Source organism: Suricata suricatta, chromosome 8, assembly GCF_006229205.1.
Source record: "Suricata suricatta isolate VVHF042 chromosome 8, meerkat_22Aug2017_6uvM2_HiC, whole genome shotgun sequence".
NCBI classification, from domain to species: domain Eukaryota; kingdom Metazoa; phylum Chordata; class Mammalia; order Carnivora; family Herpestidae; genus Suricata; species Suricata suricatta.
In genome coordinates, this window is record NC_043707.1 from 21786899 (window position 1) to 21813668 (window position 26770).

Below are 26770 nucleotides of genomic sequence, written 5' to 3' on the forward strand. Positions count from 1 at the left end.
CTGTTTTAAGAATTCTTGGAATATTTTTCAATAACAATCCTTTATCAGATTTTTTAAAATAAATATTCTCTTTCAGTCTGTGGCTTGTCTTCTAATTCTCTTGACGTTGTCTTTCACAGAGAAGTTTCTAATTTTATTGAACTCCCTATTATCAATTATTTCTTATATGGATCATGCTTTTGGTGTTGTATCTAAAAAGGCATCGATATCATAGCCAAGGTCATCTAGCTTTTCTCCTATGTTATCTCCTAGGAGTTTCACAGTTTTGCTCTTTACATTTAGGTCTGTGATTCATTTGGAGTTAATTTTTGTGAAGGGATCTAAGGTCTGTGTCCAGACTAACATTTTTGCTTGTGGATGTCCATTTGTTCTTGCTCCATTTGTTGAAAAGACTATTTAATTTTTTTTTAATTTTGGAGAGAGAGAGAAAGAAAGAGAGGGAGGGAGAGCGAGCAGAGGAGAGGGGCAGAGGGAGAGAGAGAATCCTAAGCAGGCTCCAGGCTCAGCATGGAGCCCGACATGGGACTCGATCCCAGTACTCCAGGATCATGACTTGAGCTGAAATCAAGAGTGGGACGCTCAACTGAGCCACCCAGGCACCCTGAAAAGTAGTTACTCCATTGTATTACATTTGTTCCTTTGTCCATATCAGTTGACCATATCATTATGCGTCTATATCTGGGCTGTCTATTCTGTTCTAGTGATCTGCCTATTCTTTTGCCAGTATCAAGCTATCTTGTTTACTGCAGCTTTATAGTAAGTCTTGAAGTCAGATAGTATCAGTCTTCCAACTTTGTTCTCCTTCAATAATATCTTGGCTATCCTGGGTCTTTTGCCTTTTGATACAAACTTTAGAATCTGTTTGTTGATATTTACAAAATAACTCACTGGGATTTTGATTGGGATTGCACCAAATCTATAAATCAAGTTGGGAAGAATTGACATCTTGACAATATTGAGTCAACTGAGATTTGAATATTCATTCAGCCAAGATTTCATTTGGCAAACAATCCCCTTTTCACATGGCTGTTTGAAATATTTTTCATCATTCAGTAATTATCTAGAGTTCTATAAGCCCTGTGACAATGTCCCTCCTCTCAGGGAGCTTATTTTTTAGAGGGGAGGGGGGCAGACAAGAAACAAGGATACAAATAAATCAGTAATTACCGTAAGTGTTGTAAAGAAAGCATGTAATATGGAGTGACTGGGAGTCAAAGGGTTTAATGTCAGGAACTTCTCTGAGGAGGTAACACGTGAACTAAGACCATCATGAAAAGGGAGAGTTAGCCATGAGGAAAAGATGTCAGACAGAGGGAACAGTAAAGATGAAGGGTCTGGAAGCAGAAATTGATGGATGTTTTGGAGCAGGGCATGGTGGCTATAGTATAGCGACAAGGGGTAAATGAGGTTTAAAAAAAAAAGTGGACAGGGGTCATATCTTGTAGGGTTTTTTATTTAACAAAATTTTTTTAACGTTTATTTTTGAGAGACACAGAGACAGAGCGTGAGCAGGGGAAGGGCAGAGAGAGAAGGAGATACAGAATCCAAAGCAGGCTCCAGGCTCTGAGCTGTCAGCACAGAGTCTGACGCAGGGCTCGAACTCACAAACTGTGAGATCACGACTTGAGCCGAAGTTGGCTGCCTAACTGACTGAGCCACCCAGGTGCCCCATTTTTAAAATTTAAGTGTAAAATACACGCTTTGAGGCATATGAAATGTATAAACTTTAAGTGCACAGCTTAGCGAATGTTTCCTCACCCAGATTAAGACATGGGATAGTGGTTAGCAGACTTTTAGTAAAGTACCGGATAGAAAATAGTTGACTTTGTTGGCCTATGGCCTCTGTTGCAACTACTCAGCTCTGGTACTGTACCAGGAAACAGCCATAGATGCCATTTAAATGAATTGGTCTGGTGGAGTACCCCTACTTATGGACAATTTGAATTCTGTATACTTTTCATGTGTCACAGAAGAGCTTATCTTTTCAAAAAATTTTTAACGTTTTATTTATTTTTGAGAGAGAGAGACAACGTGAGCAGGGAGGGTCAGAGAGAGAGAGGGAGACACAGAATCTGAAGACAGACTCCAGGCTCTGAGCTAGCTATCAGCACAGAGCCCGATGGGGGGGCTTGAATCCATGAACCGTGAGATCGTGACCTGAGCCGAAGCCAGATGCTTAACTGACTGAGCCACCCAGGCACCCCAAGAGGCTCCTTCTTTTGATTTTTCCTCAGGCATTTCCAAATGTAAAAACCATTCTTAGACTCATGACTTAGACTCATTGGCATTCTTAGTTTATGGCTGTACAGAAACAGGTGCTAGGTGTGCCTGGGTGGCTCAGTATCTGACTTTGGCTCAGGTCATGATCTCACAGTTTGTGAGTTCGAGGCCTACGTTGGGCTCTGTGCTGACAGCTAGCTCAGAGCCTGGAGCCTGCTTCCAGTTCTGTGTCTCCTTCTCTCTCTGCCCCTCCCCCTCTCATGCTCTGTCTCTCTCTGTATTAAAAATAAATAAAACATTAAAAAAATAATCCAAAGATTAAAAAAAAATTTAAATTTAAGTATAATTAACATAAAATGTTATGTTAGTTTCAGGTGTACAGATTTTTGAATTTTCAACCCAATCATTGCTTTAAGAAAAACAGGGCTCCAAATCAGTGACACAGAGAGATTTGATCAACTCTGAGTAAAATGGGTAAGAGTTAAACTGAGTGGATTAAGAGGAGCTGATTACGAACTTTTTCAGGGCTTCCTAACCCGACTCCTAGGGTGGGCTCTAGATGGTAAATCCTTGTGATTTAGACTGTTTGGCTACGAACCCTGGCTTTGGGCTCTGTCACTGGTTAATCTATGAGCCTCAATTCATTTGTAAAATGGAGTATTGTTGGGATTAAAAGAGAATTAATGCACAAAGTGGTCTCAACAGAAGGTAGCTGTTATTATTCTATTCTGGGATGAGGGTATCTCAAAGGAGTTCTTAACCTAGAAAGTTGGCTAACAAATGGCATATAGGTGCTTGGGAGCTATCGAATACCAACCTTGCCCAAAACGAGGCAGCTCTCTATAAAAGTGGACCGCCTTGGGAATCCAGGGGACCAAGCTCTGCTGCTAATTTGCTTAAAATACCTGACATATTGCTTCAGCTCTCTGGGTGATCTATGAAAAAACGGAGGACTAGTCCGAATTGGCAGCTGCAATGCAGCTCCACTGGCACCTTCTCTGGTGGAGGATAAAGACGCTCTGCCGCGGGGCAAACGCGGAGCCTCCAAGCGGACTACATCTCCCAGCATGCTTTGCGTTTCGGGCAGCGCCCTACGTTAGCACGCGAGCCTTCCCGTTCCTCCAACTTCCAGTTACTGTCTCTCGCGAGAGGACGGGCCGCGCCGGCGGTAGCGATAGAGAGCTGTGGTGGTGGTGGTGGTGGTGTTGGTGGTGGCGGCCGAGACGGCGGCGGCCATTTTGGTGGGGCATCGGAAGAGGCGGCGGCGGTTCGCCGAGAGTAGCGTCTCCCATTTTTTCCACCCACCGTCCGCATCTCTGTGCCGTGAGAGGAAGCAGTGGAAGCGAGACGGCGGCAGTAGCCGCGGGCCCCAGGGGAATTTAAAGGCCGCGAAGGCGGTTGTCAAGAGGGGGCCCTCCCCCCTCCTCGGCGGGAGGGGGGGTGGTGCGCACGCCCCCGAGGACGCAGGTAAGGAGAGGGAGACAAGATGGCGGACGCTCCACAGTTCCCCCTCCCCTGACGGGTGACTGCGCGCGCATCTTTCCGCCACCGCCTCTCCTCCCACCTTCCCGGGGTGCTGCGCGCGCACCTTCGGCCGGGACCCCGGGGCCGGTGCGCGAGGCTGTCGGCGCGCGCCCATAGAGACAGGCTGAGGGGGGCCAGGCCGGCCAGCACTGGGCCCGGGCGCATCTCCTCTCCCCTCCCGCCCGTCTGCGCACGCGTGCCTGAGCGAGCGAGCGAACCCTGAGAGGACGGACCCAGGTGCGCTCCTGCCCGCCCACCGACCCCAGGCCCCCCCTCCCCCAGGGGCGCGCGGGAAGAGGAAGGGGGGCGTGGGATGAGGAGTCGGAGCGCGCGCCCACCATATCCAGTCGATAACCAGGACTTGGCGGCACGAACCCTCCCTTATGTCAGCCTTTCGCGGTCTGGTGTTGAGGGGCACCCTGACGGGTAGGGATAAGAGACTTCCCAGCCTGCAACCCTTGCGTGCGTGGGTTTGGGCTCTGGCGGGAGCCCCCGGGCGGTGCGCGCAGCCGGCTCTCTCCACTTCCAGTCGCGCACGCGCGGGCCCCTCCCCCAGTCTGTCGCGCACGTCGGGTGCGGTGGGAGTCTAGGAGGGGGCGGGGCTATCTTAGGGTTAGTGGCGACTTGGGGCAGAGGTCAGGGGTCATGTCGGGTCAGTCTGTTGTAAGGAGTTGGGAGACAGCGGTGGATCCGTCGGTCAAGAGTTCAAGCGTCCTGGATTCTGGCTAGTTCGGGTCCTGTGGATCTGTTGTGGAGGAAGGAGTGAATCCAAGGCTGCTCCGTGGTTAAACACTGGGGAAACACTTCCGGGCCTTTAGTGGGTTTACTCTGCCGGTTTCCGGGGCACGGTTCTTTGCGGAGCGGTCTTTCTCACTTGTGATTTCTCCTGTAATGTTTCCTGCTGCAGTTCTTGTGTTTGGGGAAGTGTCTCATGGTGCAGGTATAGGAGTTCCGGGGTTCTGCCCTGAGAAAGGGTGGATTCTCCTGTGATTCTGTTTAGCCCTCAGTGGGAAGGAGAGCAGGCTGCCAGGCAGCTAACGTCTTTTTGAGTTTCTGGATGTGACAGGTTTTTTTGTTTGGTTTGCTTTGTTATTTATTCTTTTATTCAATGGTTGTAGTCTTTTATACTTAAGCTTTTTAAACTTTTTTTTTTTTGCTTCACTGTAGTGCTTCTCATCCATCCAGAATTTTATGTCTCTAGGGAGTTGTGTTTTTGCAAACCATGATTTTGCTTTTGTTTTCCTGGAACATGAGCTTTTCTTATTACTGTTTAATTCTCTTGTTTTCAGCCTTTGATTCTGGTATGTTTAAAAGCGTCAAAAGTTATTGTAGAGAAGGCTTTGATGGATGTTGTTGGTAAATGTGGATTAGTTTCTCACTGCTGTTTTCCTTCCTTTCTGTTTGTTTTAGGTGTGATTCCCCTCAGTACGGCGGCACCGTGGAAGTACAGACTTTCACAGGGGGTGTGGTCTCAGCTCACACAGGTGAGGGTTCATATACTGTTCTTTGTGTTGATGCTAATGGAGAGATGTTTAAGATAAGAGAAATTATAAGTCAGTATTTTTGATTTGATAATACTGGTGCAACAGCAAAAATGAGAGTGTGAATAGAGAAGCCTGATCACCCTAGCTCTCCCAACGAGCACATTCTCCACAGTCTTGGCATCAGACTACCTCAGCTTAAGTCTTTCTGTTAGTTCATTAACTACTGTGTGACTTTATGCAAGTTATTTAGATCTCTCTGTGTGCTGACTTTGTAATTTATAAAATCGGGAAACTGTTAGGATGCTTCATTTAGGTTAGGGATCTTTTGTGTATGGTTTTATGTTCAGTATATAGAAGGAAATAAAGATTTATTAAGGTGTGAAAAGTTCTTAGTTTGCAACATAGTTGTGAGGATTATAGAATGTATCAAAGTCAGTACTCAGGAAAATACCACATAGTGGATGCTCAAGAAACATAGGCCATAATCATTGTTCTCTTATAAATTCGTCAACGTTGTTGTGGGGGGTTTTTAGTTTTTTTGGAGAGTCCCTTGCATGTGTGTGTGAGTTGCAGCAGACAGAGGGAGAGAGAGAAAGAGAATCTCAAGCAGGCTCCATGCTCGTGTGGAGCTTGGACGTGGGGATTGATCCCACAACCCTGGATCATGACCTGAGCTGCAGTCAAGAGTTGGACACTCAGGGAGCCTGGGTAGCTCAGTTGGTTAAGCATCGGTCTCTTGATTTCAGCTCAGGTCATGGTCTCATGGTTGGTGAGATTGAGCCTCATGCTATCAGCACAGAGCCTGCTTGGAATTCTTTCTTTCCCTCTTTCTCTGCCTCTCCTCTGCTTGCACTCTCTCTGTCTCTTCAAGTAAGTAAACTTAAAAAGTTAAAAAAAAAAAAAGTTGAATACTCAACCAACTGACCCACCCAGGCACCCCTCTTCTTTTTTTTTTTTTTTTCCCCTTCAAAGATTCACTCATTTTTTAAGATCCCATTTCTACTCTTTTGACCCTACCTAAGGTGCTCCAGAGGCCGGTGGACCTGAGCGGAGGCTGGGACGCCCTAGTGGGCCCCGGGCCCTGGAAGGCGGGTCCCGGTGGCCGGTGGCCCAGAATGAGGCCAGCTCCCAGCATGCCCTGCAGCCGGACGCCAGCCCCTCGGCCAGCAGCAGTGGTGATAACGATCCAGTCATTCTTCAGGCGTCCAAAGAGGAGCCTGGGAGTGGGACCATGCAGAGCAGCCCCTCGCCTGCTCACCCTCAGCTCCCAGTCCTGCAGACACAGGTTTGAAAGTGGGGAGGGCACCTTCTCTGCTTCTGTTTTGTGGGCTATTCGCTCAGATACAGAAGAAATATGGCAAGTTTTAGCCACATTTCCATGATCCTTACTGTCTGTGTTTGGAAAATGTTGGGTGGTCAGCTTGACCATCAAGCTTGTCAGATACATTCTATTTGACATAGTATAATACTGATCTCTTACAGTGTGAAAACCTGAAAAGGGTTGAATTAGGCCAGCTTGGAAAGGGAGGTTGAGACAACATGCTCCTAAGACTGTGAGCTTTGAGAATAGATTAGTTTTTTTTTGGAGTTGGAGCGATATGAGTTATGGATAGTGTGTGGTATTAATTCTTTTCTCATACCAGGAAAGTGCAGGAATAGAAGAAACATGGATTTTGAGAGCAGACATACCTAGGTTTGCGTAGAGTGGCTTTTGATGGCTATGGATTTGATACCTAAAATTTTCCTGAGTAGCTCGGAAATTTTGTGACATACAGTCGTTTGTCATTTAACTGAGATAGGAATTTCGGTGGCACAGTGTGAGGCTAATATGCTGGAGTGGTTTTTAAGAGTTTCCTCACTATCACCATTTTAAGTGAGCCTTTGTTCTCTACTTATTATTGTTTGTGCAGTATCTTGTGAAGTAATAGGTGGGCGTTTGAGAACAGTGACCAACCTCCCTCCCTGCCCCTTCCCTTCCCACCTTCCTGGTAAAGGAAACTCCCAAGATTGATGAAGAATCTAAAGAGGTTTAGGCAATCTTTGTTTTTGTTTTTTAAATGTTTATTCATTTTTGAACGAGCATGAGCTGGGGAGGGGCAGAGACAGAGCAAGACAGGATCCGGAGTGAGCTCTCTGCTGACAGCAGCAAGCTTGATGTGGGGCTCGAACTCAGCGTGAGATCATGACCTGAGCTGAAGTTGGACGCTCAACTAACTGAGCTACCCAGGCACCCCTGTTGCTTTTTTAATATGGTGGTAACTCAAATTTATTTCAATTAGGTGGATCTACCATACTTGCTATGTAAAGGAGGGAAGGATAGGGAGTTGTTTATGTGAGTGAAAGGATCTGAAAGGACCATTAGCATTTGAAGTTATATGCTATACTATTCTTGAATTTGGGAACTATGTAAATGTCAGGCTCTTAACTCCTCTCGCATGCCAGGTATCTGTGAACTTGGCTCTGTTATCTTTAACATCTTATTAAAAGATTGTTCCCGATATTTGTGTTTATAAAGATGAGGTTGATACTTCGCAGTTTTTTCTTGTGAAGATAGAGTGAAATAATGTGTTTAGAACTTCTGGTATAGTGCTAAGCATTCATTTATCTATTTGTTTTTCTAGATGGTGTCGGACGGCATGACAGGCAGCAATCCTGTGTCCCCTGCCTCATCCAGTTCCCCAGCCTCTAGTGGGGCAGGCGGCATCTCTCCCCAGCATATAGCTCAAGATTCCTCTCTGGATGGACCTCCAGGGCCCCCAGATGGTGTCACAGTGCCCTTAGAGGGACTCAGCTTACCTCAGGCTGCTGACCTTGCCAATAAGGGCCCAAAGTGGGAGAAGAGCCATGCTGAGATTGCAGAGCAGGCCAAGCATGTATGTATTGGAAATGCCTATGAAGGTTCTTGGGAGTCTTCCTTCTTTAACTCCTGTGTCCCATGGGCCCTCTACATTTCTTTCCTTGTGGATTTAGAGTATAGGCTCTGTCTTAACGTACGTGATCTTGAGCCAAGTTGTTTGATCTGAGCCTAATTTTCTTTTCTATAAAGTAGACCTGGCGTAATAGTCTATAGATTGTTGTAAGATCTGTGTTAAAGGAGAAAATAGGCATAAAAGTGCTATGTAAACTATAAAGCTCTTAAGATTTACTGGTTTCTGCTTCCCATTTTTGTCTTCTAGTATCTGTTATTTATCCAGTGATAAGCATGGTCTCTAGACCAGCAGCATCAGTATCACTTGGGAAGTTAGAAATGCAGGTTTCTTGGTACCCCTCTTCTACCTATCCATTTAAAGCTTGGGGGGTAGGGTCCAGCATTCTGTTTTAAAAAGCACTCCAGATGATTTTGATGCATGCTTAAATTTGAGAGCCATTGGTCTGATACCCAGGTCTGTTGTGATGTTTCCTTCACTGACAGGCCATTTAGTTCCTGTTTCATTTTTGGCTGTAATTTTCTCTGATTTAGTTTTTGTCAGGAGAGGACAAGTGTAATAATGGCAATGGTCTTTGAGTTTTTAAGTCGCCTCTGTTAAATGAAAAAAATTTCAAGTGCTTTCATATTTTTGCTTAGGAAATTTAACCATTATAGAAAGTATTTTTTGTTGTTGTTGTAAAAACTGTTATTAATCTTTTGTGTATACGTTTTTAGCATTTTCACAAAAATTGTACATTTTTTATAGAAGTATTTTCAAAAAACAAACGGGATTGTGTATGTTGGGCTTTATAACCTATTTCTAAGCACAAATATACTCTTGTGCAAATGGAATTCTATAGTAATGAAGATCCTTTCTATCTAGTCTGTAAGGAAATCTGTATATTCTGTGCTTCTCTGGAGGTTCCCCTTGGATTTTGTTTTTCTAAGTCTTTCCTATATTCAATTTTTTTTAATGTTTAGTTTTTTTTTTTTTTTGAGAGAGAGAGAGAGAGAGAGAGAGAGAGAGAGAGAGAGAGAGACAGAGCATGAGCAGGGCAAGAGCAGAGAGAGAGGGAGACAGAATCAGAAGCAGGTTCCAGGTTCCCAGCTGTCAGCACAGAGCCCAGTGTGGGGCTCAAACTCAAAAACCGCGAGTTCATGACCTGGGCCAAAGTTGGACACTTCACCAACTGATTCACATAGGCACCCCATGTCTTTCCTATATTCATGGGGCATGGAGATCGGAGTGAATTAATGGAAAGAACATGAAATCCGGTGTCTAAAGCCATTAAATGTATTTTGAATTCTCAGCTCTTATCATTTCCTGGTTGTGTGATGAAGTAAATCACTTAATCTCCCTGATCTTTTTTTTTTTTTTCTTATAAATCACCTATGAAGATTGTAATACCTCCTTGCAGTATTGGTATGTGGACTTAAGACAGATGTAAACACTTAGTTCAGACAATGCCTGTACATATTCAGTGCCCAGGAATACAGCTGTGTTCCTGAGGTGGACTTTATGTCCAATAACTTGATCGACCTAATTCTTCCTCATTAGGAGGCTGAGATTGAGACTCGGATTGCTGAGCTGCGTAAGGAGGGTTTCTGGTCACTGAAGAGGCTGCCTAAAGTGCCGGAGCCTCCCCGCCCCAAAGGCCACTGGGACTATCTATGTGAGGAGATGCAATGGCTCTCTGCCGACTTTGCTCAGGAGCGTCGTTGGAAACGGGGTGTGGCCCGTAAGGTATGTCCTCAACTGCACTTACCTTCCTTTTTTTTTTTTTCTTCTAGGTTTCTTTTCCATGAGGATTTGTTGGAAGGGAACCAAACAGAGCAGTGTAGGGTGCTTATTATTGTCTATAGTCTCAGGAGGCAAGCTCTGACTTCCCGAATGTCTTGGACTTGATTATTGTTTTGTTCTTGACATGAGGGGGGGATAGGAGATTGGCCTTGGACTTTTCACTCTGGTTCCTCATTCCCATAGGTTGTGCGTATGGTCATCCGGCACCATGAGGAGCAGCGGCAGAAAGAAGAGCGGGCTCGGAGGGAAGAGCAGGCCAAGCTACGCCGAATCGCTTCCACCATGGCCAAGGATGTCAGGCAGTTCTGGAGCAATGTGGAGAAGGTAAGCAATAGGGATTAGGAAAGGGAAACGCCTTAGGTGTGCTAGGTGGGTAGCATGGTAGCAGGAATGATTGAAACTTCTTGGGAGAGTGAATATTCTAATTTCAAGCAACTCTAATGACTTTTCTGTTTTGTATTGGATTTCTCCAGAGTTGAGTGCCAAGAAGAAAGACAGTGGAAAAATCTGGCCCTGCCTTTGGGGAATGTTAATAGGACTTTTTAAAAAAATTTAATTAATTAACTAATTAATTTTACACTTATTTTTGAGAGACAGAGAGAGACAGAGCTTGAGCGGAAGAAGGGCAGAGAGAAAGGGAGACACAGAATCTGAAGCAGGCTCCAGGCTCTGAGCAAACGTTCAGCACAGAGCCTGATGTGGGGCTCAAACCCATGAACAGTGAGATCATGATCTGAGCTGAAGTCAGATGCTTAACCGACTGAGCCACTCGGGTGCCCCTAATAGGACTTCTTGATCCCTCTAGGCCATCTGTCCTTTGCAGGACATTCAGCATGCTTTTTCTAAACCGTTCAGTGCCATTTACCTGCTTAAATGTTTATATCAAAGTTGTCATTAGTCAAATTGTTCTCCTATATTAAGTTCTGTTGTTTCTCAAGTACTACCAGGTTTCTTTCTGTATTTTAGTTTTGTTTCCTGCCAGTTCTTTTCCTTCTCTTTTCCACTTCAATTGCTTTTTTGTTTTGCACATTGTGGTAGTTTACCTGTGCTCTTTTTGCTGCCAAGCAATGTCTTTCTTTTCATTTCCACTTAGGAAACACCTATTTAGTCTTTAAGATTTAGCTCCAGATACATTTGTAAATCATTCCCTGCTGTCTGAAGTTAAACTGGTTTTTCTCTTTCCTGTGCTCCCTTTGTGCTTTTGCCAGAAGCACCTTTAAAGTCACTTAGGTCTTCCCTCTTGGAAAGCCAGTTCAGGGCCTAGCATATAGAATGCTTCCCTAAATGTTGGATAAAAGAGTATATGAATATTATTTTAGTGACCTGTCCATTTCATGCTGTGGCAGGTGGTGCAGTTCAAGCAACAGTCCCGGTTGGAGGAAAAGCGTAAAAAAGCTCTGGATCTGCACTTGGACTTCATTGTGGGGCAAACTGAAAAGTACTCAGACCTTTTGTCTCAGAGCCTCAACCAGCCACTAGCATCCAGCAAAGCTGGCTCTTCCCCTTGCCTTGGCTCCTCCTCAGCTGCCTCTAGTCCTCCACTCCCAGTTTCCAGGCTGGATGATGAAGGTGTGTGTCCTCTTTGGCTCTGTTACTCTTCCTCATGTACCCTTTCCAGAGCTGAAAACCCACCCTGTGGCTTGCAGGGCCCCGTGGACTTTGTGACCTTGTTCTCCTGCTATAGATGGGGACTTCCAACCCCAAGAGGAGGAGGAAGAGGATGATGAGGAGACGATAGAGGTTGAAGAACAACAGGAAGGCAATGATGCAGAGACCCAGAGGCGTGAGATTGAGCTGCTTCGACGTGAGGGAGAATTGCCATTGGAAGAGCTGCTCCGTTCCCTCCCCCCTCAGCTGCTAGGAGGGCCTTCCAGCCCCCCGAGAACCCCCTCATCTCGTGACAGTGACACTCGAGATGGGCCTGAAGAAGGCGGTGAAGAAGAAGAGCCCTCTCAGGTGTTAAAGGTATAGGGAGAATGGGTAGAGGAAGGGCTCAGAGTGGGAGCAGAGGTTCACGGACTGAGTTCTGGTCTGTAAGATTGTTTGTGGTTTTCAGGAGTCCTCCCTAGTTAAGGGCGATTGGCTCTCACTTAGGGATCCATAGGGAAGATTCTGAATTTGGGGCAAGCTGTATTCTGAGGTGGGCATTTTCTGTTGCTGGAGTGGAAGAGTGTACTCTACTCTTTGATTGCCTTACCATCTTGAAATGATAACTCTGGTTCTTGCCAGTTCTGTGAAATGGTCCTAATACTCCCTAGTGGTTTGTAGGTTTGAACCTGGGATGATAATCTTGAAGTCTTTTCTGGACCTAAGTTCTCTCTTTCTCCATATGTGTGAGCGCATGGGGATGGTGTTGGGGGCCTATGTTTCTTATTTAGCACTTTCACAGGTCCTCCCCCAGGCAGTGGGGCCAGGATTTGGTAGCTGGTGCTGAAAGAAAACCCTTGATTGCATCCTTGCCCTGGGACTGTGCCAGTGGCAGCTGTCACTCAATGGAACAGACAGACTGCTCTGTGACATCATATTCAACATTGTACCTTTCTCCTGCTGCTCTAACCTTAGGTCTTCTTCCTTTACATCTTTTGCCATATAGGTAAAGCCCCCACCCTCTGTCACACAGCGCAACAAACAGCCCTGGCATCCGGATGAGGATGACAAAGAGTTTACTGCCAATGAAGATGAAGGTCAGGCTTGTTCTCTTTATCCTTTTGCCCTTTTCTCTTTGAATTCTCTGAACCTAACATTCATGGTTTCTGTTTCTCTTCCACGTGGATTGTGTCCTATGATGCTATTGCCATTGATTTTGCTTCCTTCTCTTTCCTAGCGGAGGATGAAGAGGATACTATAGCAGCCGAGGAGCAGCTGGAAGGGGAGGTGGATCATGCCATGGAGCTGAGCGAGTTGGCTCGAGAAGGTGACATTCAGCAGACATTTACTCAACATCCCTTTGGTGTCTCCTCTATGCAGAGTGCCAGGGGTAGAGATGAATAAAACACTTTTTATCCCCCTTGGAGGAACTCCAGGTCTAATGACAAAGACAGTTATAAACAAATAATCATAAATAGAATATGAGGACTGTTTGTGATGGAAGTTTGAACAAACTTGTGATATGACAGCTTAGTGGAACTAACATAAGCAGCTTTTTGACTTGAACCTTAAAGAGAGGTTTAGTTTGATACTATCCTTCGCAGCAGGAGGCGGCAGCATCCATAGTTCCAGAGTTGCTGGTGGTGAAAGCAAACTCTTTTGCCTCCCTTCAGACCTGGGCCTAGTAGTGTCTATACGAACTTAGATCAAATGAACTGGTACCACTCAGACCTCCTTTTCTCTTTTGCCCCCTTTCCCTTGAAGCTCCCAAAAGCTTATCCTTCATTTCTTCTCCAGGTGAGCTGTCAATGGAAGAGCTACTGCAGCAGTATGCAGGAGCCTATGCTTCTGATGCCTCTGCCCCAGGCTCTGGGAGTAGTGAAGAGGAAGATGAAGATGAGGTTGAGGCTAACAGCTCTGACTGTGAACCAGAGGGGGCCACAGAAGCTGAAGAGGGTCCTCAAGAGGATAGTAGCAGTCAGTCAGGTGGGTGTGTGGTCTTGGGCACACTGGAGGGGAAACACTGGAGGAGTCGGTATGATGAACACTAAGCCTTTGTTTTGTGCTTCAGAATCTGCTGAGGAGCAGAGTGAGGAGGAGGAAGATGAGCATTCAGAAGAGGAAGAAACAAGCGGAAGTTCAGAATCAGAGGAATCTGAGTCTGAGGAGTCTGAGGAGTCTCAATCGCAGAGCCAAGCAGATGAGGAAGAGGAGGAAGATGATGACTTTGGGGTGGAGTACTTGCTTGCCCGGGATGAAGAGCAGAGTGAGGCAGACGGGGGCAGTGGACCTCCCACCCCAGGGCCTGCCACCACTCTAGGCCCTAAGAAAGAAATTACTGACATCGCTGCAGCAGCTGAAAGTCTGCAGCCCAAGGGTTATACCTTGGCCACTACCCAGGTATTCTCAGGCCCTAGCCTCTGTTTTCTCCTTTCTTGACTTTCCTATTTCTCAGCAACTGATGCCTCATTTCTACCCTGATGCCTCTTTCCTCCCTATCAGGTGAAGACACCCATTCCTTTGCTCCTGCGGGGCCAGCTCCGAGAGTACCAACACATTGGGCTGGACTGGCTGGTTACTATGTATGAGAAGAAGCTTAATGGTATTCTTGCTGATGAGATGGGGCTAGGCAAGACAATCCAGACCATCTCCCTGCTTGCCCACTTGGCCTGTGAAAAAGGTAACAAGGCAGGGCCCTTCATCTTGGGCTCCTCGGCCAGCTCCCTGCAAAGTTTGTTTAATAGTGATTGTAGCTGCAAGGATGGTCAAATACTCACTGTTTTGCTGCTGTCTTAGTAGCTTCATGGACTCTGGTTAGTAACTATGAAGATGCTAGTGGAAGTGCTAGGATTCTTAGGAAGGACCATTAGGACAGAGTGGTCAGGGTTATACCTCAGGAACCAGAACAGAACCCCAAAGTTTGGGGTACCTGGGTGGCTCAGCCAGTTGAGCGTCTGACTTTGGTTCATGTCATTATCTCACGGTTTGTGAGTTTGAGTCCCGTGTCAGGCTCTATGCTGACAGCTCAGAGCCTGGAGCCTACTTTGGATTCTGCATCCCTCTCTTTCTCTCTCTGTTCCTCCCCGGCTCACCCTTTGTCTTTTTCTCAAGAATGAGAGAACATTTTTAAAAAAAAGAACCCCAGAGCTTATATTTCCTTATCATCTCTCATTCTTTTTTTCTCTGCTTAGAATCTTTCTAATCTATTTTATTTTTATTTTTTTTAATTTAATGTTTATTTTTGAGAGAGAGAAAGAGACAGAGTGCAAGTGGGGGAGAGGCAGAGAGAGAGGGAGACAAAGTATCTGAGCCAGACGTGGGGCCTCGAACTGTGAGATCATGACCTGAGTTGCAGTCGGACGCTTAACCAACTGAGCCACCCAGGTGTCCCTTAAAATGGAGGTATAATTGACATACAACATTATGTTTCGGGTATACAACATAATGTTCTGATATTAGTGTGCATTATGAAATGATTAGTACAGTAAGTCTAGTTAACATTCACCACCACACAAAAGTTTTTTTCTTGTGATGAGAACTTTTAAGATCTACTCTCGTAGCAACTTAAATATGCTATTCAGTTTTATTACCTCTAGTCACCATGCTGTACATCTCTTATTCTTTTGCTAAACAGGTAACTGGGGTCCCCATTTGATAATTGTCCCCACCAGTGTGATGCTGAACTGGGAGATGGAGCTGAAACGGTGGTGCCCCAGCTTTAAAATCCTCACTTATTATGGAGCCCAGAAAGAGAGGAAGCTCAAGCGGCAGGTTTGCTCCTCCATGCGATCACTTCGCCCCGCCCCCCTCGGCCCCCCTTGGTGGCTCTTTTACTCTTAGGCCCTTTTCTCAGAGGAGCTCTTTTCCCTACCCTTTCTGTTGCTCTCTTCTCCTGGGACTTTTCCTTTTCTCCCAACCTGATTTATGTCCCTTGAGGACCTTAGTACATCTTCCTTTTCTCCTTTCTTTTTTTTCACCCCACTATCTGGTGCTTTCTCTTAATACCTCACAGGGCTGGACCAAGCCCAATGCCTTCCATGTGTGTATCACATCTTACAAGCTGGTGCTGCAGGACCACCAGGCCTTTCGTCGCAAGAACTGGCGCTATCTCATTCTGGATGAGGCTCAGAACATTAAGAACTTCAAGTCACAGCGCTGGCAATCTCTGCTCAACTTCAACAGGTAGAGATGGCAGTGGGGGTTTGTAGGAGCGTTGACTTGGCCTGAAGGGTGGGATACTTGGAAGGTTGGGACCTTGCTGACCATCTTCGCTCTAACTTCCTCTGTTTATTTGCAGTCAGAGACGCCTACTCCTCACAGGAACTCCCTTGCAGAACAGCCTCATGGAGTTGTGGTCCTTGATGCACTTTTTGATGCCCCATGTCTTCCAGTCTCATCGCGAGTTTAAAGAATGGTTCTCTAACCCACTAACTGGCATGATTGAGGGCAGTCAGGAGTACAATGAAGGTCTAGTTAAACGCCTCCACAAGGTAGGGTCTGTAACAGTTTGTCAGGGGTATTGGGAATGACCAACTAAGGGCAATACCTAGAAAACCTTTATGGAGAGGACATCATTGCTGGGCTAAATTCACTGTTGTCAAGTAGCAGTGTTCTAGTGACTAACCCATCGCCAAGTTGAGTGACCTTATGTTAGTCATCATTTTACTTGTTATTTGCCTAATGGTGACATTTCTGTCTTTATTCTCTGAGTAAGAATGACATTGCTGATCAGTCCTTAGGTTGTTTTTTCTTTCTGGGCTTTCCTCAACTTTTATTGGGCTCTCTTTATCTCTTTTTCCTTTTTTTTTTTGTTTTTTTTCTTTTGGCTCCTCTTCCTTTGCCCACCTTTTAAGTAACATCTCTCAGTAATCTCATCTTTACTTTTTGTCTCACTAGACATATCTTAAGGCTTAAAGACTCTGCAATTTGTATTTTTGTTTTCGTGACTCTCTAGGCCAGTCAACCTGTATTTAATTTCTGACTTGATATCTTCTTCTTTTTTTTTTTTTTTTTTTTTTTTTTTTTGAGAGACAGAGACAGCATGAGCAGGGGAGGGTCAGAGAGAGAGAGGGAGACACAGAATCTAAAGACAGGCTCCAGGCCCTGAGCTAGCTGTCAGCACAGAGCCCGACGCAGGGCTCGAACCCACAAACTGTGAGATCATGACCTGAGCCGAAGCTGGACGCTTAACCGACTGAGCCATCCAGGCGCCCCCTGACTTGATATCTTTAATTGAAAGTTTGCTTTGAACTCATTCTATTCTAAGCCAAACATCTCAAGTCATCTTTAGCTATATCTCTTTCTTTCATTTTATTCCTATTTTTTATTTTTTCCATGGCAATTTAAAAACTATGTCCTGGGGCTCCTGGGTGGCTTCGTTGGTTGAGTGTCTGACTTTGACTTAGGTCATGGTTTCATGGTTCATGGGTTTGAGCCCCTCATTGGGCTTCACACTGGTGATGTGGAGCCTGTTTGGGATTCTCTCTCTCTCTCTCTCTCTCTCTCTGCCCCTATGCCACATTCCCTCTTTTGAACATAAATAATATGAACTTTAAGAACATTTTTTAAATGAATAAATAAAAGTAAAATAAAGAGTATGTTCTATCAGATTTTACCCCTTGGAATTTTCAGATTTGCCTTTTTTATGGTGTCACTGCCACAATTTTTGTTTTCAGCTTCCTGCCTGGATTTACTTTCATAATATTACAGATTTACAGTTACCCCTTGAAATGTAATTTGAGTCGTCCCTCTTACAGAGTTGGTTGCTCTGCCCTCATTGTTTTTGTAATCTCTTAAGGTTGGTATCATCATCATCTTTTTGTGTATCTCCTTCAGCAGATAGTAAAGTCCTGGGAAGAGGGCTTACATTTGACTCATCTTTGTGTGATTGGTTCCTGACATGCTTCATGAGTGTTTACTGAAGGGTGAAGCCAGTGCTCTGCTGGTCATCAGGCCATGACCCAGCTAGAGGGGCTAGGCTTGGGCTTAGTGCCCATTTTTCTCCTGTCAGCCTCCTGCTTACTTGCTTTTAGGTTTTGCGGCCTTTTTTGCTGCGCCGAGTTAAGGTGGATGTTGAGAAGCAGATGCCTAAAAAATATGAGCATGTTATCCGCTGCCGGCTCTCCAAGCGCCAACGATGTCTCTATGACGACTTCATGGCACAGACCACGTAAGGGAGGACAGAGGGTGGGCCCTGTGACCCTGTGTTAGAATAGATGTGACTGTCAGGATGCTCCATGTATTTTTTCCTCTCTCCCAGAACTAAGGAGACACTAGCCACGGGCCATTTCATGAGTGTCATCAACATTTTGATGCAGCTGCGAAAAGTCTGCAACCATCCAAACCTGTTTGACCCTCGACCTGTTACTTCCCCCTTCATCACCCCTGGAATCTGCTTCAGCACCGCCTCTCTGGTGCTAAGGGCCACTGATGTCCACCCTCTCCAGGTAAGTAGTTGCTCCCAAGATTACTGGCCCTACTCCAGCCCTACATCTTTTTCTTTAGGCTGCAGTCTGACATTTTGCATCCTTACCTCCCTGTAATCTCAGCACTGTTTCCTTAGTTTCGTTGTTTTCTAGCTGTGTGATTTTGGGCAAGCTAATTATTAATTTCTAATCCTAAATTTGCTTACCCTTGAAAGTATTGAGTGTAAGGCCTATTATCTGTGGTATGTTTGTGAAAATTGCGTTAATATTTTTGAAAGTGTAGTATATTAGTAATACTTGAAACATTATTTTATTTTCCTGTTTCTTTCCCTCTTTTTGATCACCCCTCCCCCCCAAACATTTGGTTTTATTATGGTAAAATACCCAACAGAATTTGCCATCTTAACCATTTTAAAGCATATAGGTAGTGGCATGAGTATAATCACATTGTTATGCAAACACCGCCACCATCCATCTTCAAAACTTTTTTGATCTTTCCAAATTGAAACACTATATACACTAGTAACTCCACATTCTCCCCTTTTCCCAGCCTTTGGCAGCAACCACTGTACTTTATATAAGTTTGACTATTAAATAGAACCATACATTATTTGTTCTGTTGTGACTGGTTTATTTCACTTGGAATATCTTCCAGGTTCATCCATGTTGTAGCATGTGTCAGAATTTCCTTCTTTGTTAAAGCTGGAAAATTCTGTTTTGCTCTTTACATATCTGTGTTTAGTCACACACATGCGTGCATGTATATTTCATTTTGTTTATCTGTTTATTCATGAAGGGACAATTGGGTTATTTTCATCTTTTTGTTATTATAAATAATGTTACCAGGAACATGGGTGTACAGTTATCAGTTTGAGTCCCTACACTCAATTCTTTGGGTACATATCCAGACATGGAATTTCTGGATCATATGGTAGTTTTATCTTTAATTTTTTGAGGAACTTCCTTAGTGTTTTCTGTAGTGCCTTCTCCATTTCACATTCCCACCAGTAGTGCACAAAGGTTCTGATTTATCCACATCATTGCCAGCACCTGTTATTTTCTGATTTGTTACAATAGCTATCTTTTTAACGGGTGTGAGGTGGTAGTACCTCATTGTGGTTTTTATTTGCATTTCCTAATGATTAGTAACGTTGAGCATCTTTTCACATGCTTACTGTACATTTCCTTTGGAGAAAGTCTGGTCAAGATAATTGCCAATTTTTTAATTGGACAATTTCTAAACTACATTTAGTTGAGTTGTAGGAATTCTTTATATGTTCTGGATATTAACCCTTATCAGGTACGGCATTTGCAAATATTTTGTCCCATTCTATGGCTCATCTTTTCATTCTGTTGGTAGTATACTTTGATGTGGTCCAGTTTATCGGTTTTTTTGTTGTTGTTGCCTTTGCTGTTGGTGTCATATCCAAGAAATCATTGCATATTGTTCCCTTTGACATTGTGCTTTTGTATTCCTTCTTGTACCAGCGGATAGACATGGGTCGGTTTGATCTTATTGGCCTGGAGGCTCGTGTCTCTAGATATGAGGCTGACACATTTCTACCCCGGCACCGCCTCTCCCGCCGGGTACTGCTAGAGGTGGCTACTGCTCCTGACCCCCCACCCCGGCCCAAGCCAGTCAAGATGAAGGTCAACAGGTACTGGGGCTGAGGGATAAAGGGATGGGTTTCTAGAAAAAGTGGCTAAAGCTGGCTGGGGGCAGAAATTGGGGTGGAAAGGAGAGAGTTGGAGGCTAGGCTGGAATGTTTGTGGGATGGATGCAAAATATTGTGAAGGAGTTGCAGGGAGAGAATAATTAGAAGAGGGTCCTGGAGGGGCCCTTGTGTTTGTCACTGATCTTTCCTTTCTCTACTTGGTGCTTTTCGGTTATCTCGAATTTCTATCTTTCTCATTTGTGTCTTTTTCCTTTACTCCTTTTGCTTTTCTTATCTTGTCATATATTTCTGCCTCATCTTCCTTGTTCTTTTAATTTCCTGTACCTTATTCTCCTTCCCTCCCTACCCATGCTCTTCCTTTTGTCCTCATAGGATGCTGCAGCCAGTGCCCAAGCAAGAAGGCCGTACAGTGGTGGTGGTGAACAGCCCAAGAAACCCCGTGGGCCCTGTACCAGTCCGACCCCCTCCTGGCCCTGAACTCTCCACACAGCCCAGCCCTGGCCCAACCCCCCCAGTGCTGCCAGCGCCACTGATGGTGTCAGCCTCACCTGTTGGGCCCCCACTCATTCCGCCATCACGGCCTCCTGGCCCTGTTCTGTTGCCCCCACTGCAGCCAAACAGTGGGCCTCTGCCCCAGGGTGAGTTACCGGGGGCCAAGTTGTTGGGGGATACCTCATCTAGATTATTGAAATGGGGAAAGAAGTAATGAAATTGGACTGTTGAGGAAGCTGGATTGGAGACGGGCATGGTGTTTGATGGGTTTGGCAGCATGTAAGGAGGCTTCTGGGAGCAGGCTAAGGCTCTAGTCAAGGTATATCTGACAGGTGTTTGTTTTGTGTCTGCAGTGTTGCCATCCCCCCTGGGGGTCCTGAGTGGGACCTCAAGGCCTCCTACACCAACCCTGTCCCTGAAGCCAGCCCCACCTGCTCCTGTTCGCCTGAGCCCTGCCCCACCTCCAGGCTCATCCAGCTTGTTGAAGCCCCTGACAGTGCCACCGGGCTACACTTTCCCTTCCGCTGCCACAACCACCTCTACTGCCACAGCCGCTGCTCCCACCACGGCAGTGCCAACTACTGCTCCTGCGCCACAGCGCCTCATCCTGTCTCCTGATATGCAGGCTCGCCTGCCCTGTAAGTTCTCAGGGGTCTGTGAGTGAAAGACTTGAGATGGGAGGAAGGTTTATGTGCCAAAGGGTTGGAGAAAAGCTGGGAAACGTGAAAGGAAATTCTGGGTAGCTAACATACATAAAGCATTCTGCCATACACTGGAAATTCGTAATCAAGTAAGAACTGTCAGGGAGTCCTGAGGCTGGTAAGGGAGATGACACAGAGATGAGTAAATTGTGATAAACGTAGCAGTAGAAAGTTATTTAGGGTAAAATGGCAACATGGAGTTGGGAGTGCTGATTAGCTCAGTATGGTGTCAGACCATTAGAGGTTGTAAGGAGATTGCTAGGCAAACAACTGAGATTGGAAAGAGTAGCACATCAGAGGCTGAGTTTATTGGAATGTGGTAAATTGAAGGGGAGGATTGGAGGAACTGGAGACTTGTGCCTCATCAGGCGAAGTGGCATTAGAGTGACCCCTGTGTACATTAGACCCCTTCTTTGTTCCTAGCAGGCGAAGTGGTCAGCATTGGGCAGTTGGCCTCACTGGCACAGCGTCCAGTGGCTAGTGCAGGGGGAAGCAAACCTCTCACCTTCCAGATCCAGGGCAACAAGCTGACTTTGACTGGTGCGCAGGTGCGCCAGCTTGCTGTGGGGCAGCCCCGCCCGCTGCAAAGTAGGTAAAACCCATCCCCTGTCCTGCCTTTTTTCTCCTCTTCCTTGTCTCTGTTTTTGTTGCTATTTTCAAACGTCAGCCTTTATGTTTCTGTCCCTAGCTTTTGGTGGGTGGGGCCAAGGGGAATGTTTAGAAGGGATCTTTTGAAAAAGGGATGAGGTCATTCTAGAGAAGTTATGCTCTCTCTGTTTTTTCCTTTTCCTCTTGCCCTTGCCTCTACCCTCCTCCGGCTGATAGCTGCTTCTCTTTCTTTCTCTCTTCCCTTAACCCAGGGAATGTGGTGCACCTGGTGTCAGCAGGGGGGCAGCACCACCTCATCAGCCAGCCTGCCCATGTGGCTCTCATCCAGGCCGTGGCCCCGACCCCTGGCCCCACCCCTGTCTCTGTGCTGCCTTCTTCGACCCCCAGCACCACCCTTCCCCCCACTGGCCTCAGCCTTCCGCTTGCTGCTAACCAGGGTGAGGCGCCTGGCCTTCCTACTTACTTAGCCCTTGCTGGCCTTGGTCCTTTCAGGCACGTCCTGGGCTACTATCTGTACAGCCTTTCCTAAATGTCGTTTTCCTTTGTCAGTATCTCCAGTATCTGTCTGCTGCCCTCTCCTGCCCCTGGACTTCTTCCATCCTTTGGGTCTCTTGTTTCTTTTCTACCTTCCCCTCAATGTAGCTTCCTCTTGCAGTGCCACCAACCATGGTGAATAATACAGGCGTGGTGAAGATTGTAGTGAGACAGGCCCCTCGGGATGGACTGACTCCTGTTCCTCCGTTGGCTCCAGCACCCCGGCCTCCAAGCTCTGGGCTTCCAGCTGTGTTGACTCCACGCCCCACGTTAACCCCTGGCCGGCTACCCACACCTACTCTGGGTACTGCCCGGGCCGCCATCCCCACGTCCACTCTGGTGAGGCCCCTTCTCAAGCTGGTCCACAGTCCTTCGCCTGAAGTCAGTGGTGAGTCCAGGTGGCTAAGTGCAGATGTTTTTGCCAGGAATGGAGATAGGGTGGCCCCGAGGATTTTTTAGTCGAAACAGATTCCTTGTTTATCAGCAGACTGACTTGCTTTGTAGTGGGCCCCAGAACTAGGCTGCTGAGCCCTTGCCTCAGTTTAGAATTTACTTCTTAGAATATTGGAGGGAAAGGAAATGTTAAATTGTCAGATTCCTTGAATCTTTGACCGCATGGTATGGGAGTGAAGGTTTTCTGGGAAACACATGAAGTGTGGGGGTAAGGGAAAGGGTGGGACAGGGTAAAAGGGCAAGAAAAGAATTCTGGGGTTAACTCATGCTCTGTCTCCACAGCTTCAGCACCCGGAGCTGCTCCCTTGACCATCTCTTCTCCTCTCCCTGTGCAGTCCCCGCTCCCTGGGCCAGCTTCTCCAATGCCGGTTCCCAATTCCTCTCCCCTTGCTAGTCCTGTGTCTTCTACAGTTCCTGTCCCAGTGTCATCTTCACTTCCCATCTCTGTCTCCACCACGCCTCCTGCCCCGGCCTCAGCTCCACTCACCATTCCCATGTCAGCCTCCTTGCCTGTTTCGGCCTCCAGCCCGGCTCTGTTGACCAATGTGACTCCAACACTGGCATCTGTTGTCTCAGCGACTCCTGGACCTCCTTCTTTGGCACCAGCTGGGGCTTCCCCGTCAGCGACAGCTTTGACTCTGGGTTTGGCCACAACTCCATCTCTGTCTTCATCTCAGGCAACTGGTCACCCTCTGTTGTTGGCTCCAGCCTCTTCACATGTTCCAGGGTTGAACTCAGCCGTGGCCCCAGCATGTTCACCTGTATTGGTACCAGCTTCTGCTCTGGCCAACCCTTTTCCGGCAGCACCAAATCCAGCTCCAGCTCAGGCTTCCCTTCTGGCTCCAGCACCTTCTGCATCTCAGGCTCTAGCCACCTCTCTGGCTCCCATGGTGGCCCCACAGACAGCAATCCTGGCTCCTCCAGCTCCTTCTCTGGCTCCTCTTCCAGTCCTGGCCCCATCGCCAGGTCCTGCTCCTGTCCTGGCTCCATCGCAGACTCCGGTTCCAGTTCTGGCTTCTTCATCTACTCCAGGAACTCCTTTACCTTCAGCTTCTTCACTGGTGCCAGCCCCAGCTCCTGTGTTGGCTCCATCATCAACTCAGACTATGGTACCAGCCCCTGTTCCGTCACCTCTCCCAAGCCCGGCTTCTACGCAGACACTGGCCTTAGCCCCAGCTCTAGCATCAACACTTGGGGGCTCATCTCCATCTCAGACCCTCTCTTTGGGAACAGGGAACCCTCAGGGGCCTTTTCCAGCTCAGACATTGTCATTGACTCCTGCGTCATCCCTAGTACCAACTCCAGCCCAGACACTGTCTTTGGCACCAGGACCACCACTGGGTCCATCTCAGACGCTGTCTCTGGCTCCCCCTTTGACTCCAGTTTCTCCAATGGGCCCAGCCCCAGCTCACATGCTGACTTTGGCTCCGGTATCGTCATCTGCTTCACTCCTGACCCCAGCTTCAGTGCAAACATTGACCTTGAGCCCTGCCCCAGTTCCGGTGCCCACCTTGGGTCCAGCTGCAGCCCAGACTCTGGCACTGGCCCCAGTCTCAACACAAGCCCCAGCTTCCCAGGCATCCTCCCTTGTGGTTTCGGCATCTGGCGCTGCTCCCTTGCCTGTCACCATGGTATCCCGGCTGCCTGTTGCCAAGGATGAGCCTGAGACACTGACGTTGCGCCCTGGTCCCCCTAGCCCTCCTTCCACTGCTACCTCGTTCAGTGGTCCCCGGCCTCGACGCCAACCCCCACCACCACCTCGTTCCCCTTTCTATCTGGTAAGTTTTACTGCCTCAAAGGAGAGGGAAGGCAGTTGGGTTTCTTTGGAGTGTTGGTAGAGTGAATGGAACAGAACAATGTCATCTTTATCTTGGTAAATTACAAAGCCTAGTTTTGTAGACCTGATGCTTGTATACGTGGTTGGACAAGTCCCTTCGCTTCCCTGGGCTTGTGCACTTATCTGTATAATGGGAATAATAATCCATAATCTGGCATGGTGGCTCAGTCACCTGGGTGGCTCAGTCAGTTAAACATCCGACTTTGGCTCAGGTCATGATCTTACTATTTGTGGGTTCAGGCCCTACATTGGGCTCTGTGCTGACAGCTCAGAGCCTGGAGCCTGCTTCAGATTCTGTGTCTCCCTCTCTCTGCCCCTCCCCTGCTTGTACTCTGTCTCTCTTTCAAAAATAAACAATTAAAAAATAATAATCCATATTCTTGTTAAAAAAATTTTTTTTAATGTTTTTTATTTATTTTTTGATACAGAGAGAGACAGAGCATGAGAGGGGGAGGGGCAGAGAGAGAGAAGGAGACACAGACATGGAAGCAGGCCCCAGGTTCTGAGCCAGCTGTCAGCACAGAGCCCGACGCGGGGCTCGAACCCATGAACGTGAGATCTGACCTGAGCCGAAGTCGGAGGCCCAACCGACTGAGCCACCCAGGCGCCCCTAATAATCCATATTCTGCCTTTCTCAGAGGAATCCCTGAGGACTTAATGTGCTTTTATTTATTTAAGAAAAATAAATTATTTATCTTGAGAGTTAGAGTGCACACAGGGAGAGAGAGAGAGAGAGAGAGAGAGAGAGAGAGAATCCCAAACAGGCTCCACACTGTCAGTACAAAGCCTGATGTGGGGCTTGAACTCACAAACGATGAGATCATGACCTGAGCTGAAATCAAGAGTCAGATTGCCTACCAACTGAGCCACCCAGGGGCCTCCTCCCTAATGTGCTTTTACAACTATGAATTACTGATATGTTCAGGCTGCCTTGTTACTGTTGGTCTCTTTGCTACTTGCTTACTCTTGAGTTAGTGTTGGCATCTAATTGCCCCATTTTACAGATGAAGAAACTAGCCCACTAAAAAATGTTACAAAGGTTACATGACTTGTGAGAACTCAGATGTGCTGACTCCATTGCTTTCTGCTCTCTGCACAGGAGGCATCCCTCAGAGAGACTGTTCTTGGTTGTTAAAACCATTGCAATTGTTAAGTATTTGAATTTCTGAGGGAATTCATGGAATGCAGTTTCCTAAAGATGAACTTCTGACTGATGGTTATCTTTTGTATATATATATTTTTTAACTTCCATGGTAATTAAGTGGGCAATAAAAGAACTCTGTTTCCTGTCCTTTCATGAGCTTTGTGGTAGCTGGTTTTTTCCTGTTTTATATATATATATATATATATGGTTCTGTATATGTTTGGTTAACTTCGATTTACAGTTCAAGTGAGTAAATTATGCAGGAACGAATAGGAAGAAAGATTTAGGGACTCGTTCTAGGCCTTCTTTGTCATTTTCTCCTTTTCTTTCTTCTTTTTTTTAGTTTATTTAGAGAGAGATGGAGTGGGAGAGGGGCAGAAAGGGGGAGAGAGAGAATCTCAAGCAAGTTCTGTGCTGTTCAGCGCAAAGCCCGATGTTGGACTCAAACTCACAAACTGTGAGATCATGACCTGAGCCAAAATCAAGTCAGAGGCTTAACCAACTGAGCCACCCAGGTGCTCCTCCCTTTATTCTCAGAGCTGCTTTTTCTTCTTTGCCTTAGCCCCAGTCCCCCACTCCATCAGTGCCAGACTCCACCTTTTGTCTTTTTCTAATGCTGCTAGGTTGGTCTGGCTTGTTGAAAGTAGAAGAGAGCTAGATCCTAGCCCAAGGATGGCACCCCTATGGTCTGTGCTAAATTTTAGTTGCTCTCCAAGTAGGTAAAAGCTTAACACTGTTTTTCTTCAAACAATTTTGAGATAAAGATCACATACCTTACAGCTAAACCATGTAAAATGTACAGTTTAGTGGCTTTTAGTATGTTCACATATATACAACCATCACTGCAGTCAACTTTAAAACATTTGCATGTTCCTAAAAAGAAACCCCATATCCTTAGCCATCGTCTTCTAGCCATTCCATCTCTCCTCACCTTTGGCAACTGTTAGTCTTTCTGTGTCTTTAGATTTGCCTCTGGAGTCATATGGTATATGGTCTTTTGTGACTGGCTGGCTTTTTTCATTTAGCTTAAGGTTTTTGAGGTTCATCCACCTTGTAGCATATTTTGGTACTTAATTTTTTTATTGTTGAATAATATTCTATTGTATGGATATACATTTAATGTTTATCAATTGATGGGAACACGAATTATTTTTATGTTTTGGCTTTTATGAATACTGCTATGAACATTCACGTTTAAGATTTTGTGTCCTTTGTATGCTTTCAATTCTATGGACATGTGCCTAGGAACAGAATTGCTGGGTCAGGTAGTTTGAAAGACTACCAAACTTTTTCAAAGCAGCTGTACCACCTTGCGTTCCCACTGGTAGCCTATAAGGGTTTCAGGTTCCCCACATCTTTGCCACCACTTATTACA

The 26770-nt window shown here is 46.3% G+C and overlaps 1 protein-coding gene and 1 non-coding gene across 6 annotated transcripts in view; both read left to right on the forward strand.

Moving 5' to 3' along the window:
* Positions 1 to 3363: 3363 nt before the first annotated feature.
* SRCAP (Snf2 related CREBBP activator protein) overlaps positions 3364 to 26770 on the forward strand; it is a 35220-nt gene continuing 11813 nt past the window's right edge. Inside the window, exons 1-24 of one of the 5 annotated variants that reach the window (XM_029947763.1) lie at positions 3364 to 3687; positions 5155 to 5228; positions 6251 to 6513; positions 7850 to 8101; positions 9695 to 9880; positions 10121 to 10261; positions 11284 to 11506; positions 11622 to 11902; positions 12531 to 12621; positions 12762 to 12851; positions 13322 to 13510; positions 13596 to 13924; positions 14027 to 14204; positions 15159 to 15295; positions 15537 to 15706; positions 15822 to 16014; positions 17557 to 17693; positions 17784 to 17970; positions 19438 to 19607; positions 19998 to 20263; positions 20471 to 20755; positions 21242 to 21406; positions 22083 to 22349; positions 22697 to 24192. In XM_029947763.1, coding sequence (XP_029803623.1) covers positions 6460 to 6513; positions 7850 to 8101; positions 9695 to 9880; positions 10121 to 10261; positions 11284 to 11506; positions 11622 to 11902; positions 12531 to 12621; positions 12762 to 12851; positions 13322 to 13510; positions 13596 to 13924; positions 14027 to 14204; positions 15159 to 15295; positions 15537 to 15706; positions 15822 to 16014; positions 17557 to 17693; positions 17784 to 17970; positions 19438 to 19607; positions 19998 to 20263; positions 20471 to 20755; positions 21242 to 21406; positions 22083 to 22349; positions 22697 to 24192 — 5487 coding nt within the window. In that variant the 5' untranslated portion in view covers positions 3364 to 3687; positions 5155 to 5228; positions 6251 to 6459. Of the gene's footprint in view, positions 3688 to 3735; positions 3982 to 4665; positions 4685 to 5154; positions 5229 to 6250; positions 6514 to 7849; positions 8102 to 9694; positions 9881 to 10120; positions 10262 to 11283; positions 11507 to 11621; positions 11903 to 12530; positions 12622 to 12761; positions 12852 to 13321; positions 13511 to 13595; positions 13925 to 14026; positions 14205 to 15158; positions 15296 to 15536; positions 15707 to 15821; positions 16015 to 17556; positions 17694 to 17783; positions 17971 to 19437; positions 19608 to 19997; positions 20264 to 20470; positions 20756 to 21241; positions 21407 to 22082; positions 22350 to 22696; positions 24193 to 26770 lie in introns of those variants that run through there. The other 4 variants (XM_029947767.1, XM_029947768.1, XM_029947764.1 and 1 more) reach the window with 4 other exon arrangements.
* On the forward strand, positions 12312 to 12440 carry LOC115300592. Its single transcript, XR_003912754.1, has one exon. It is a non-coding gene; the product is annotated as a small nucleolar RNA SNORA30/SNORA37 family (small nucleolar RNA).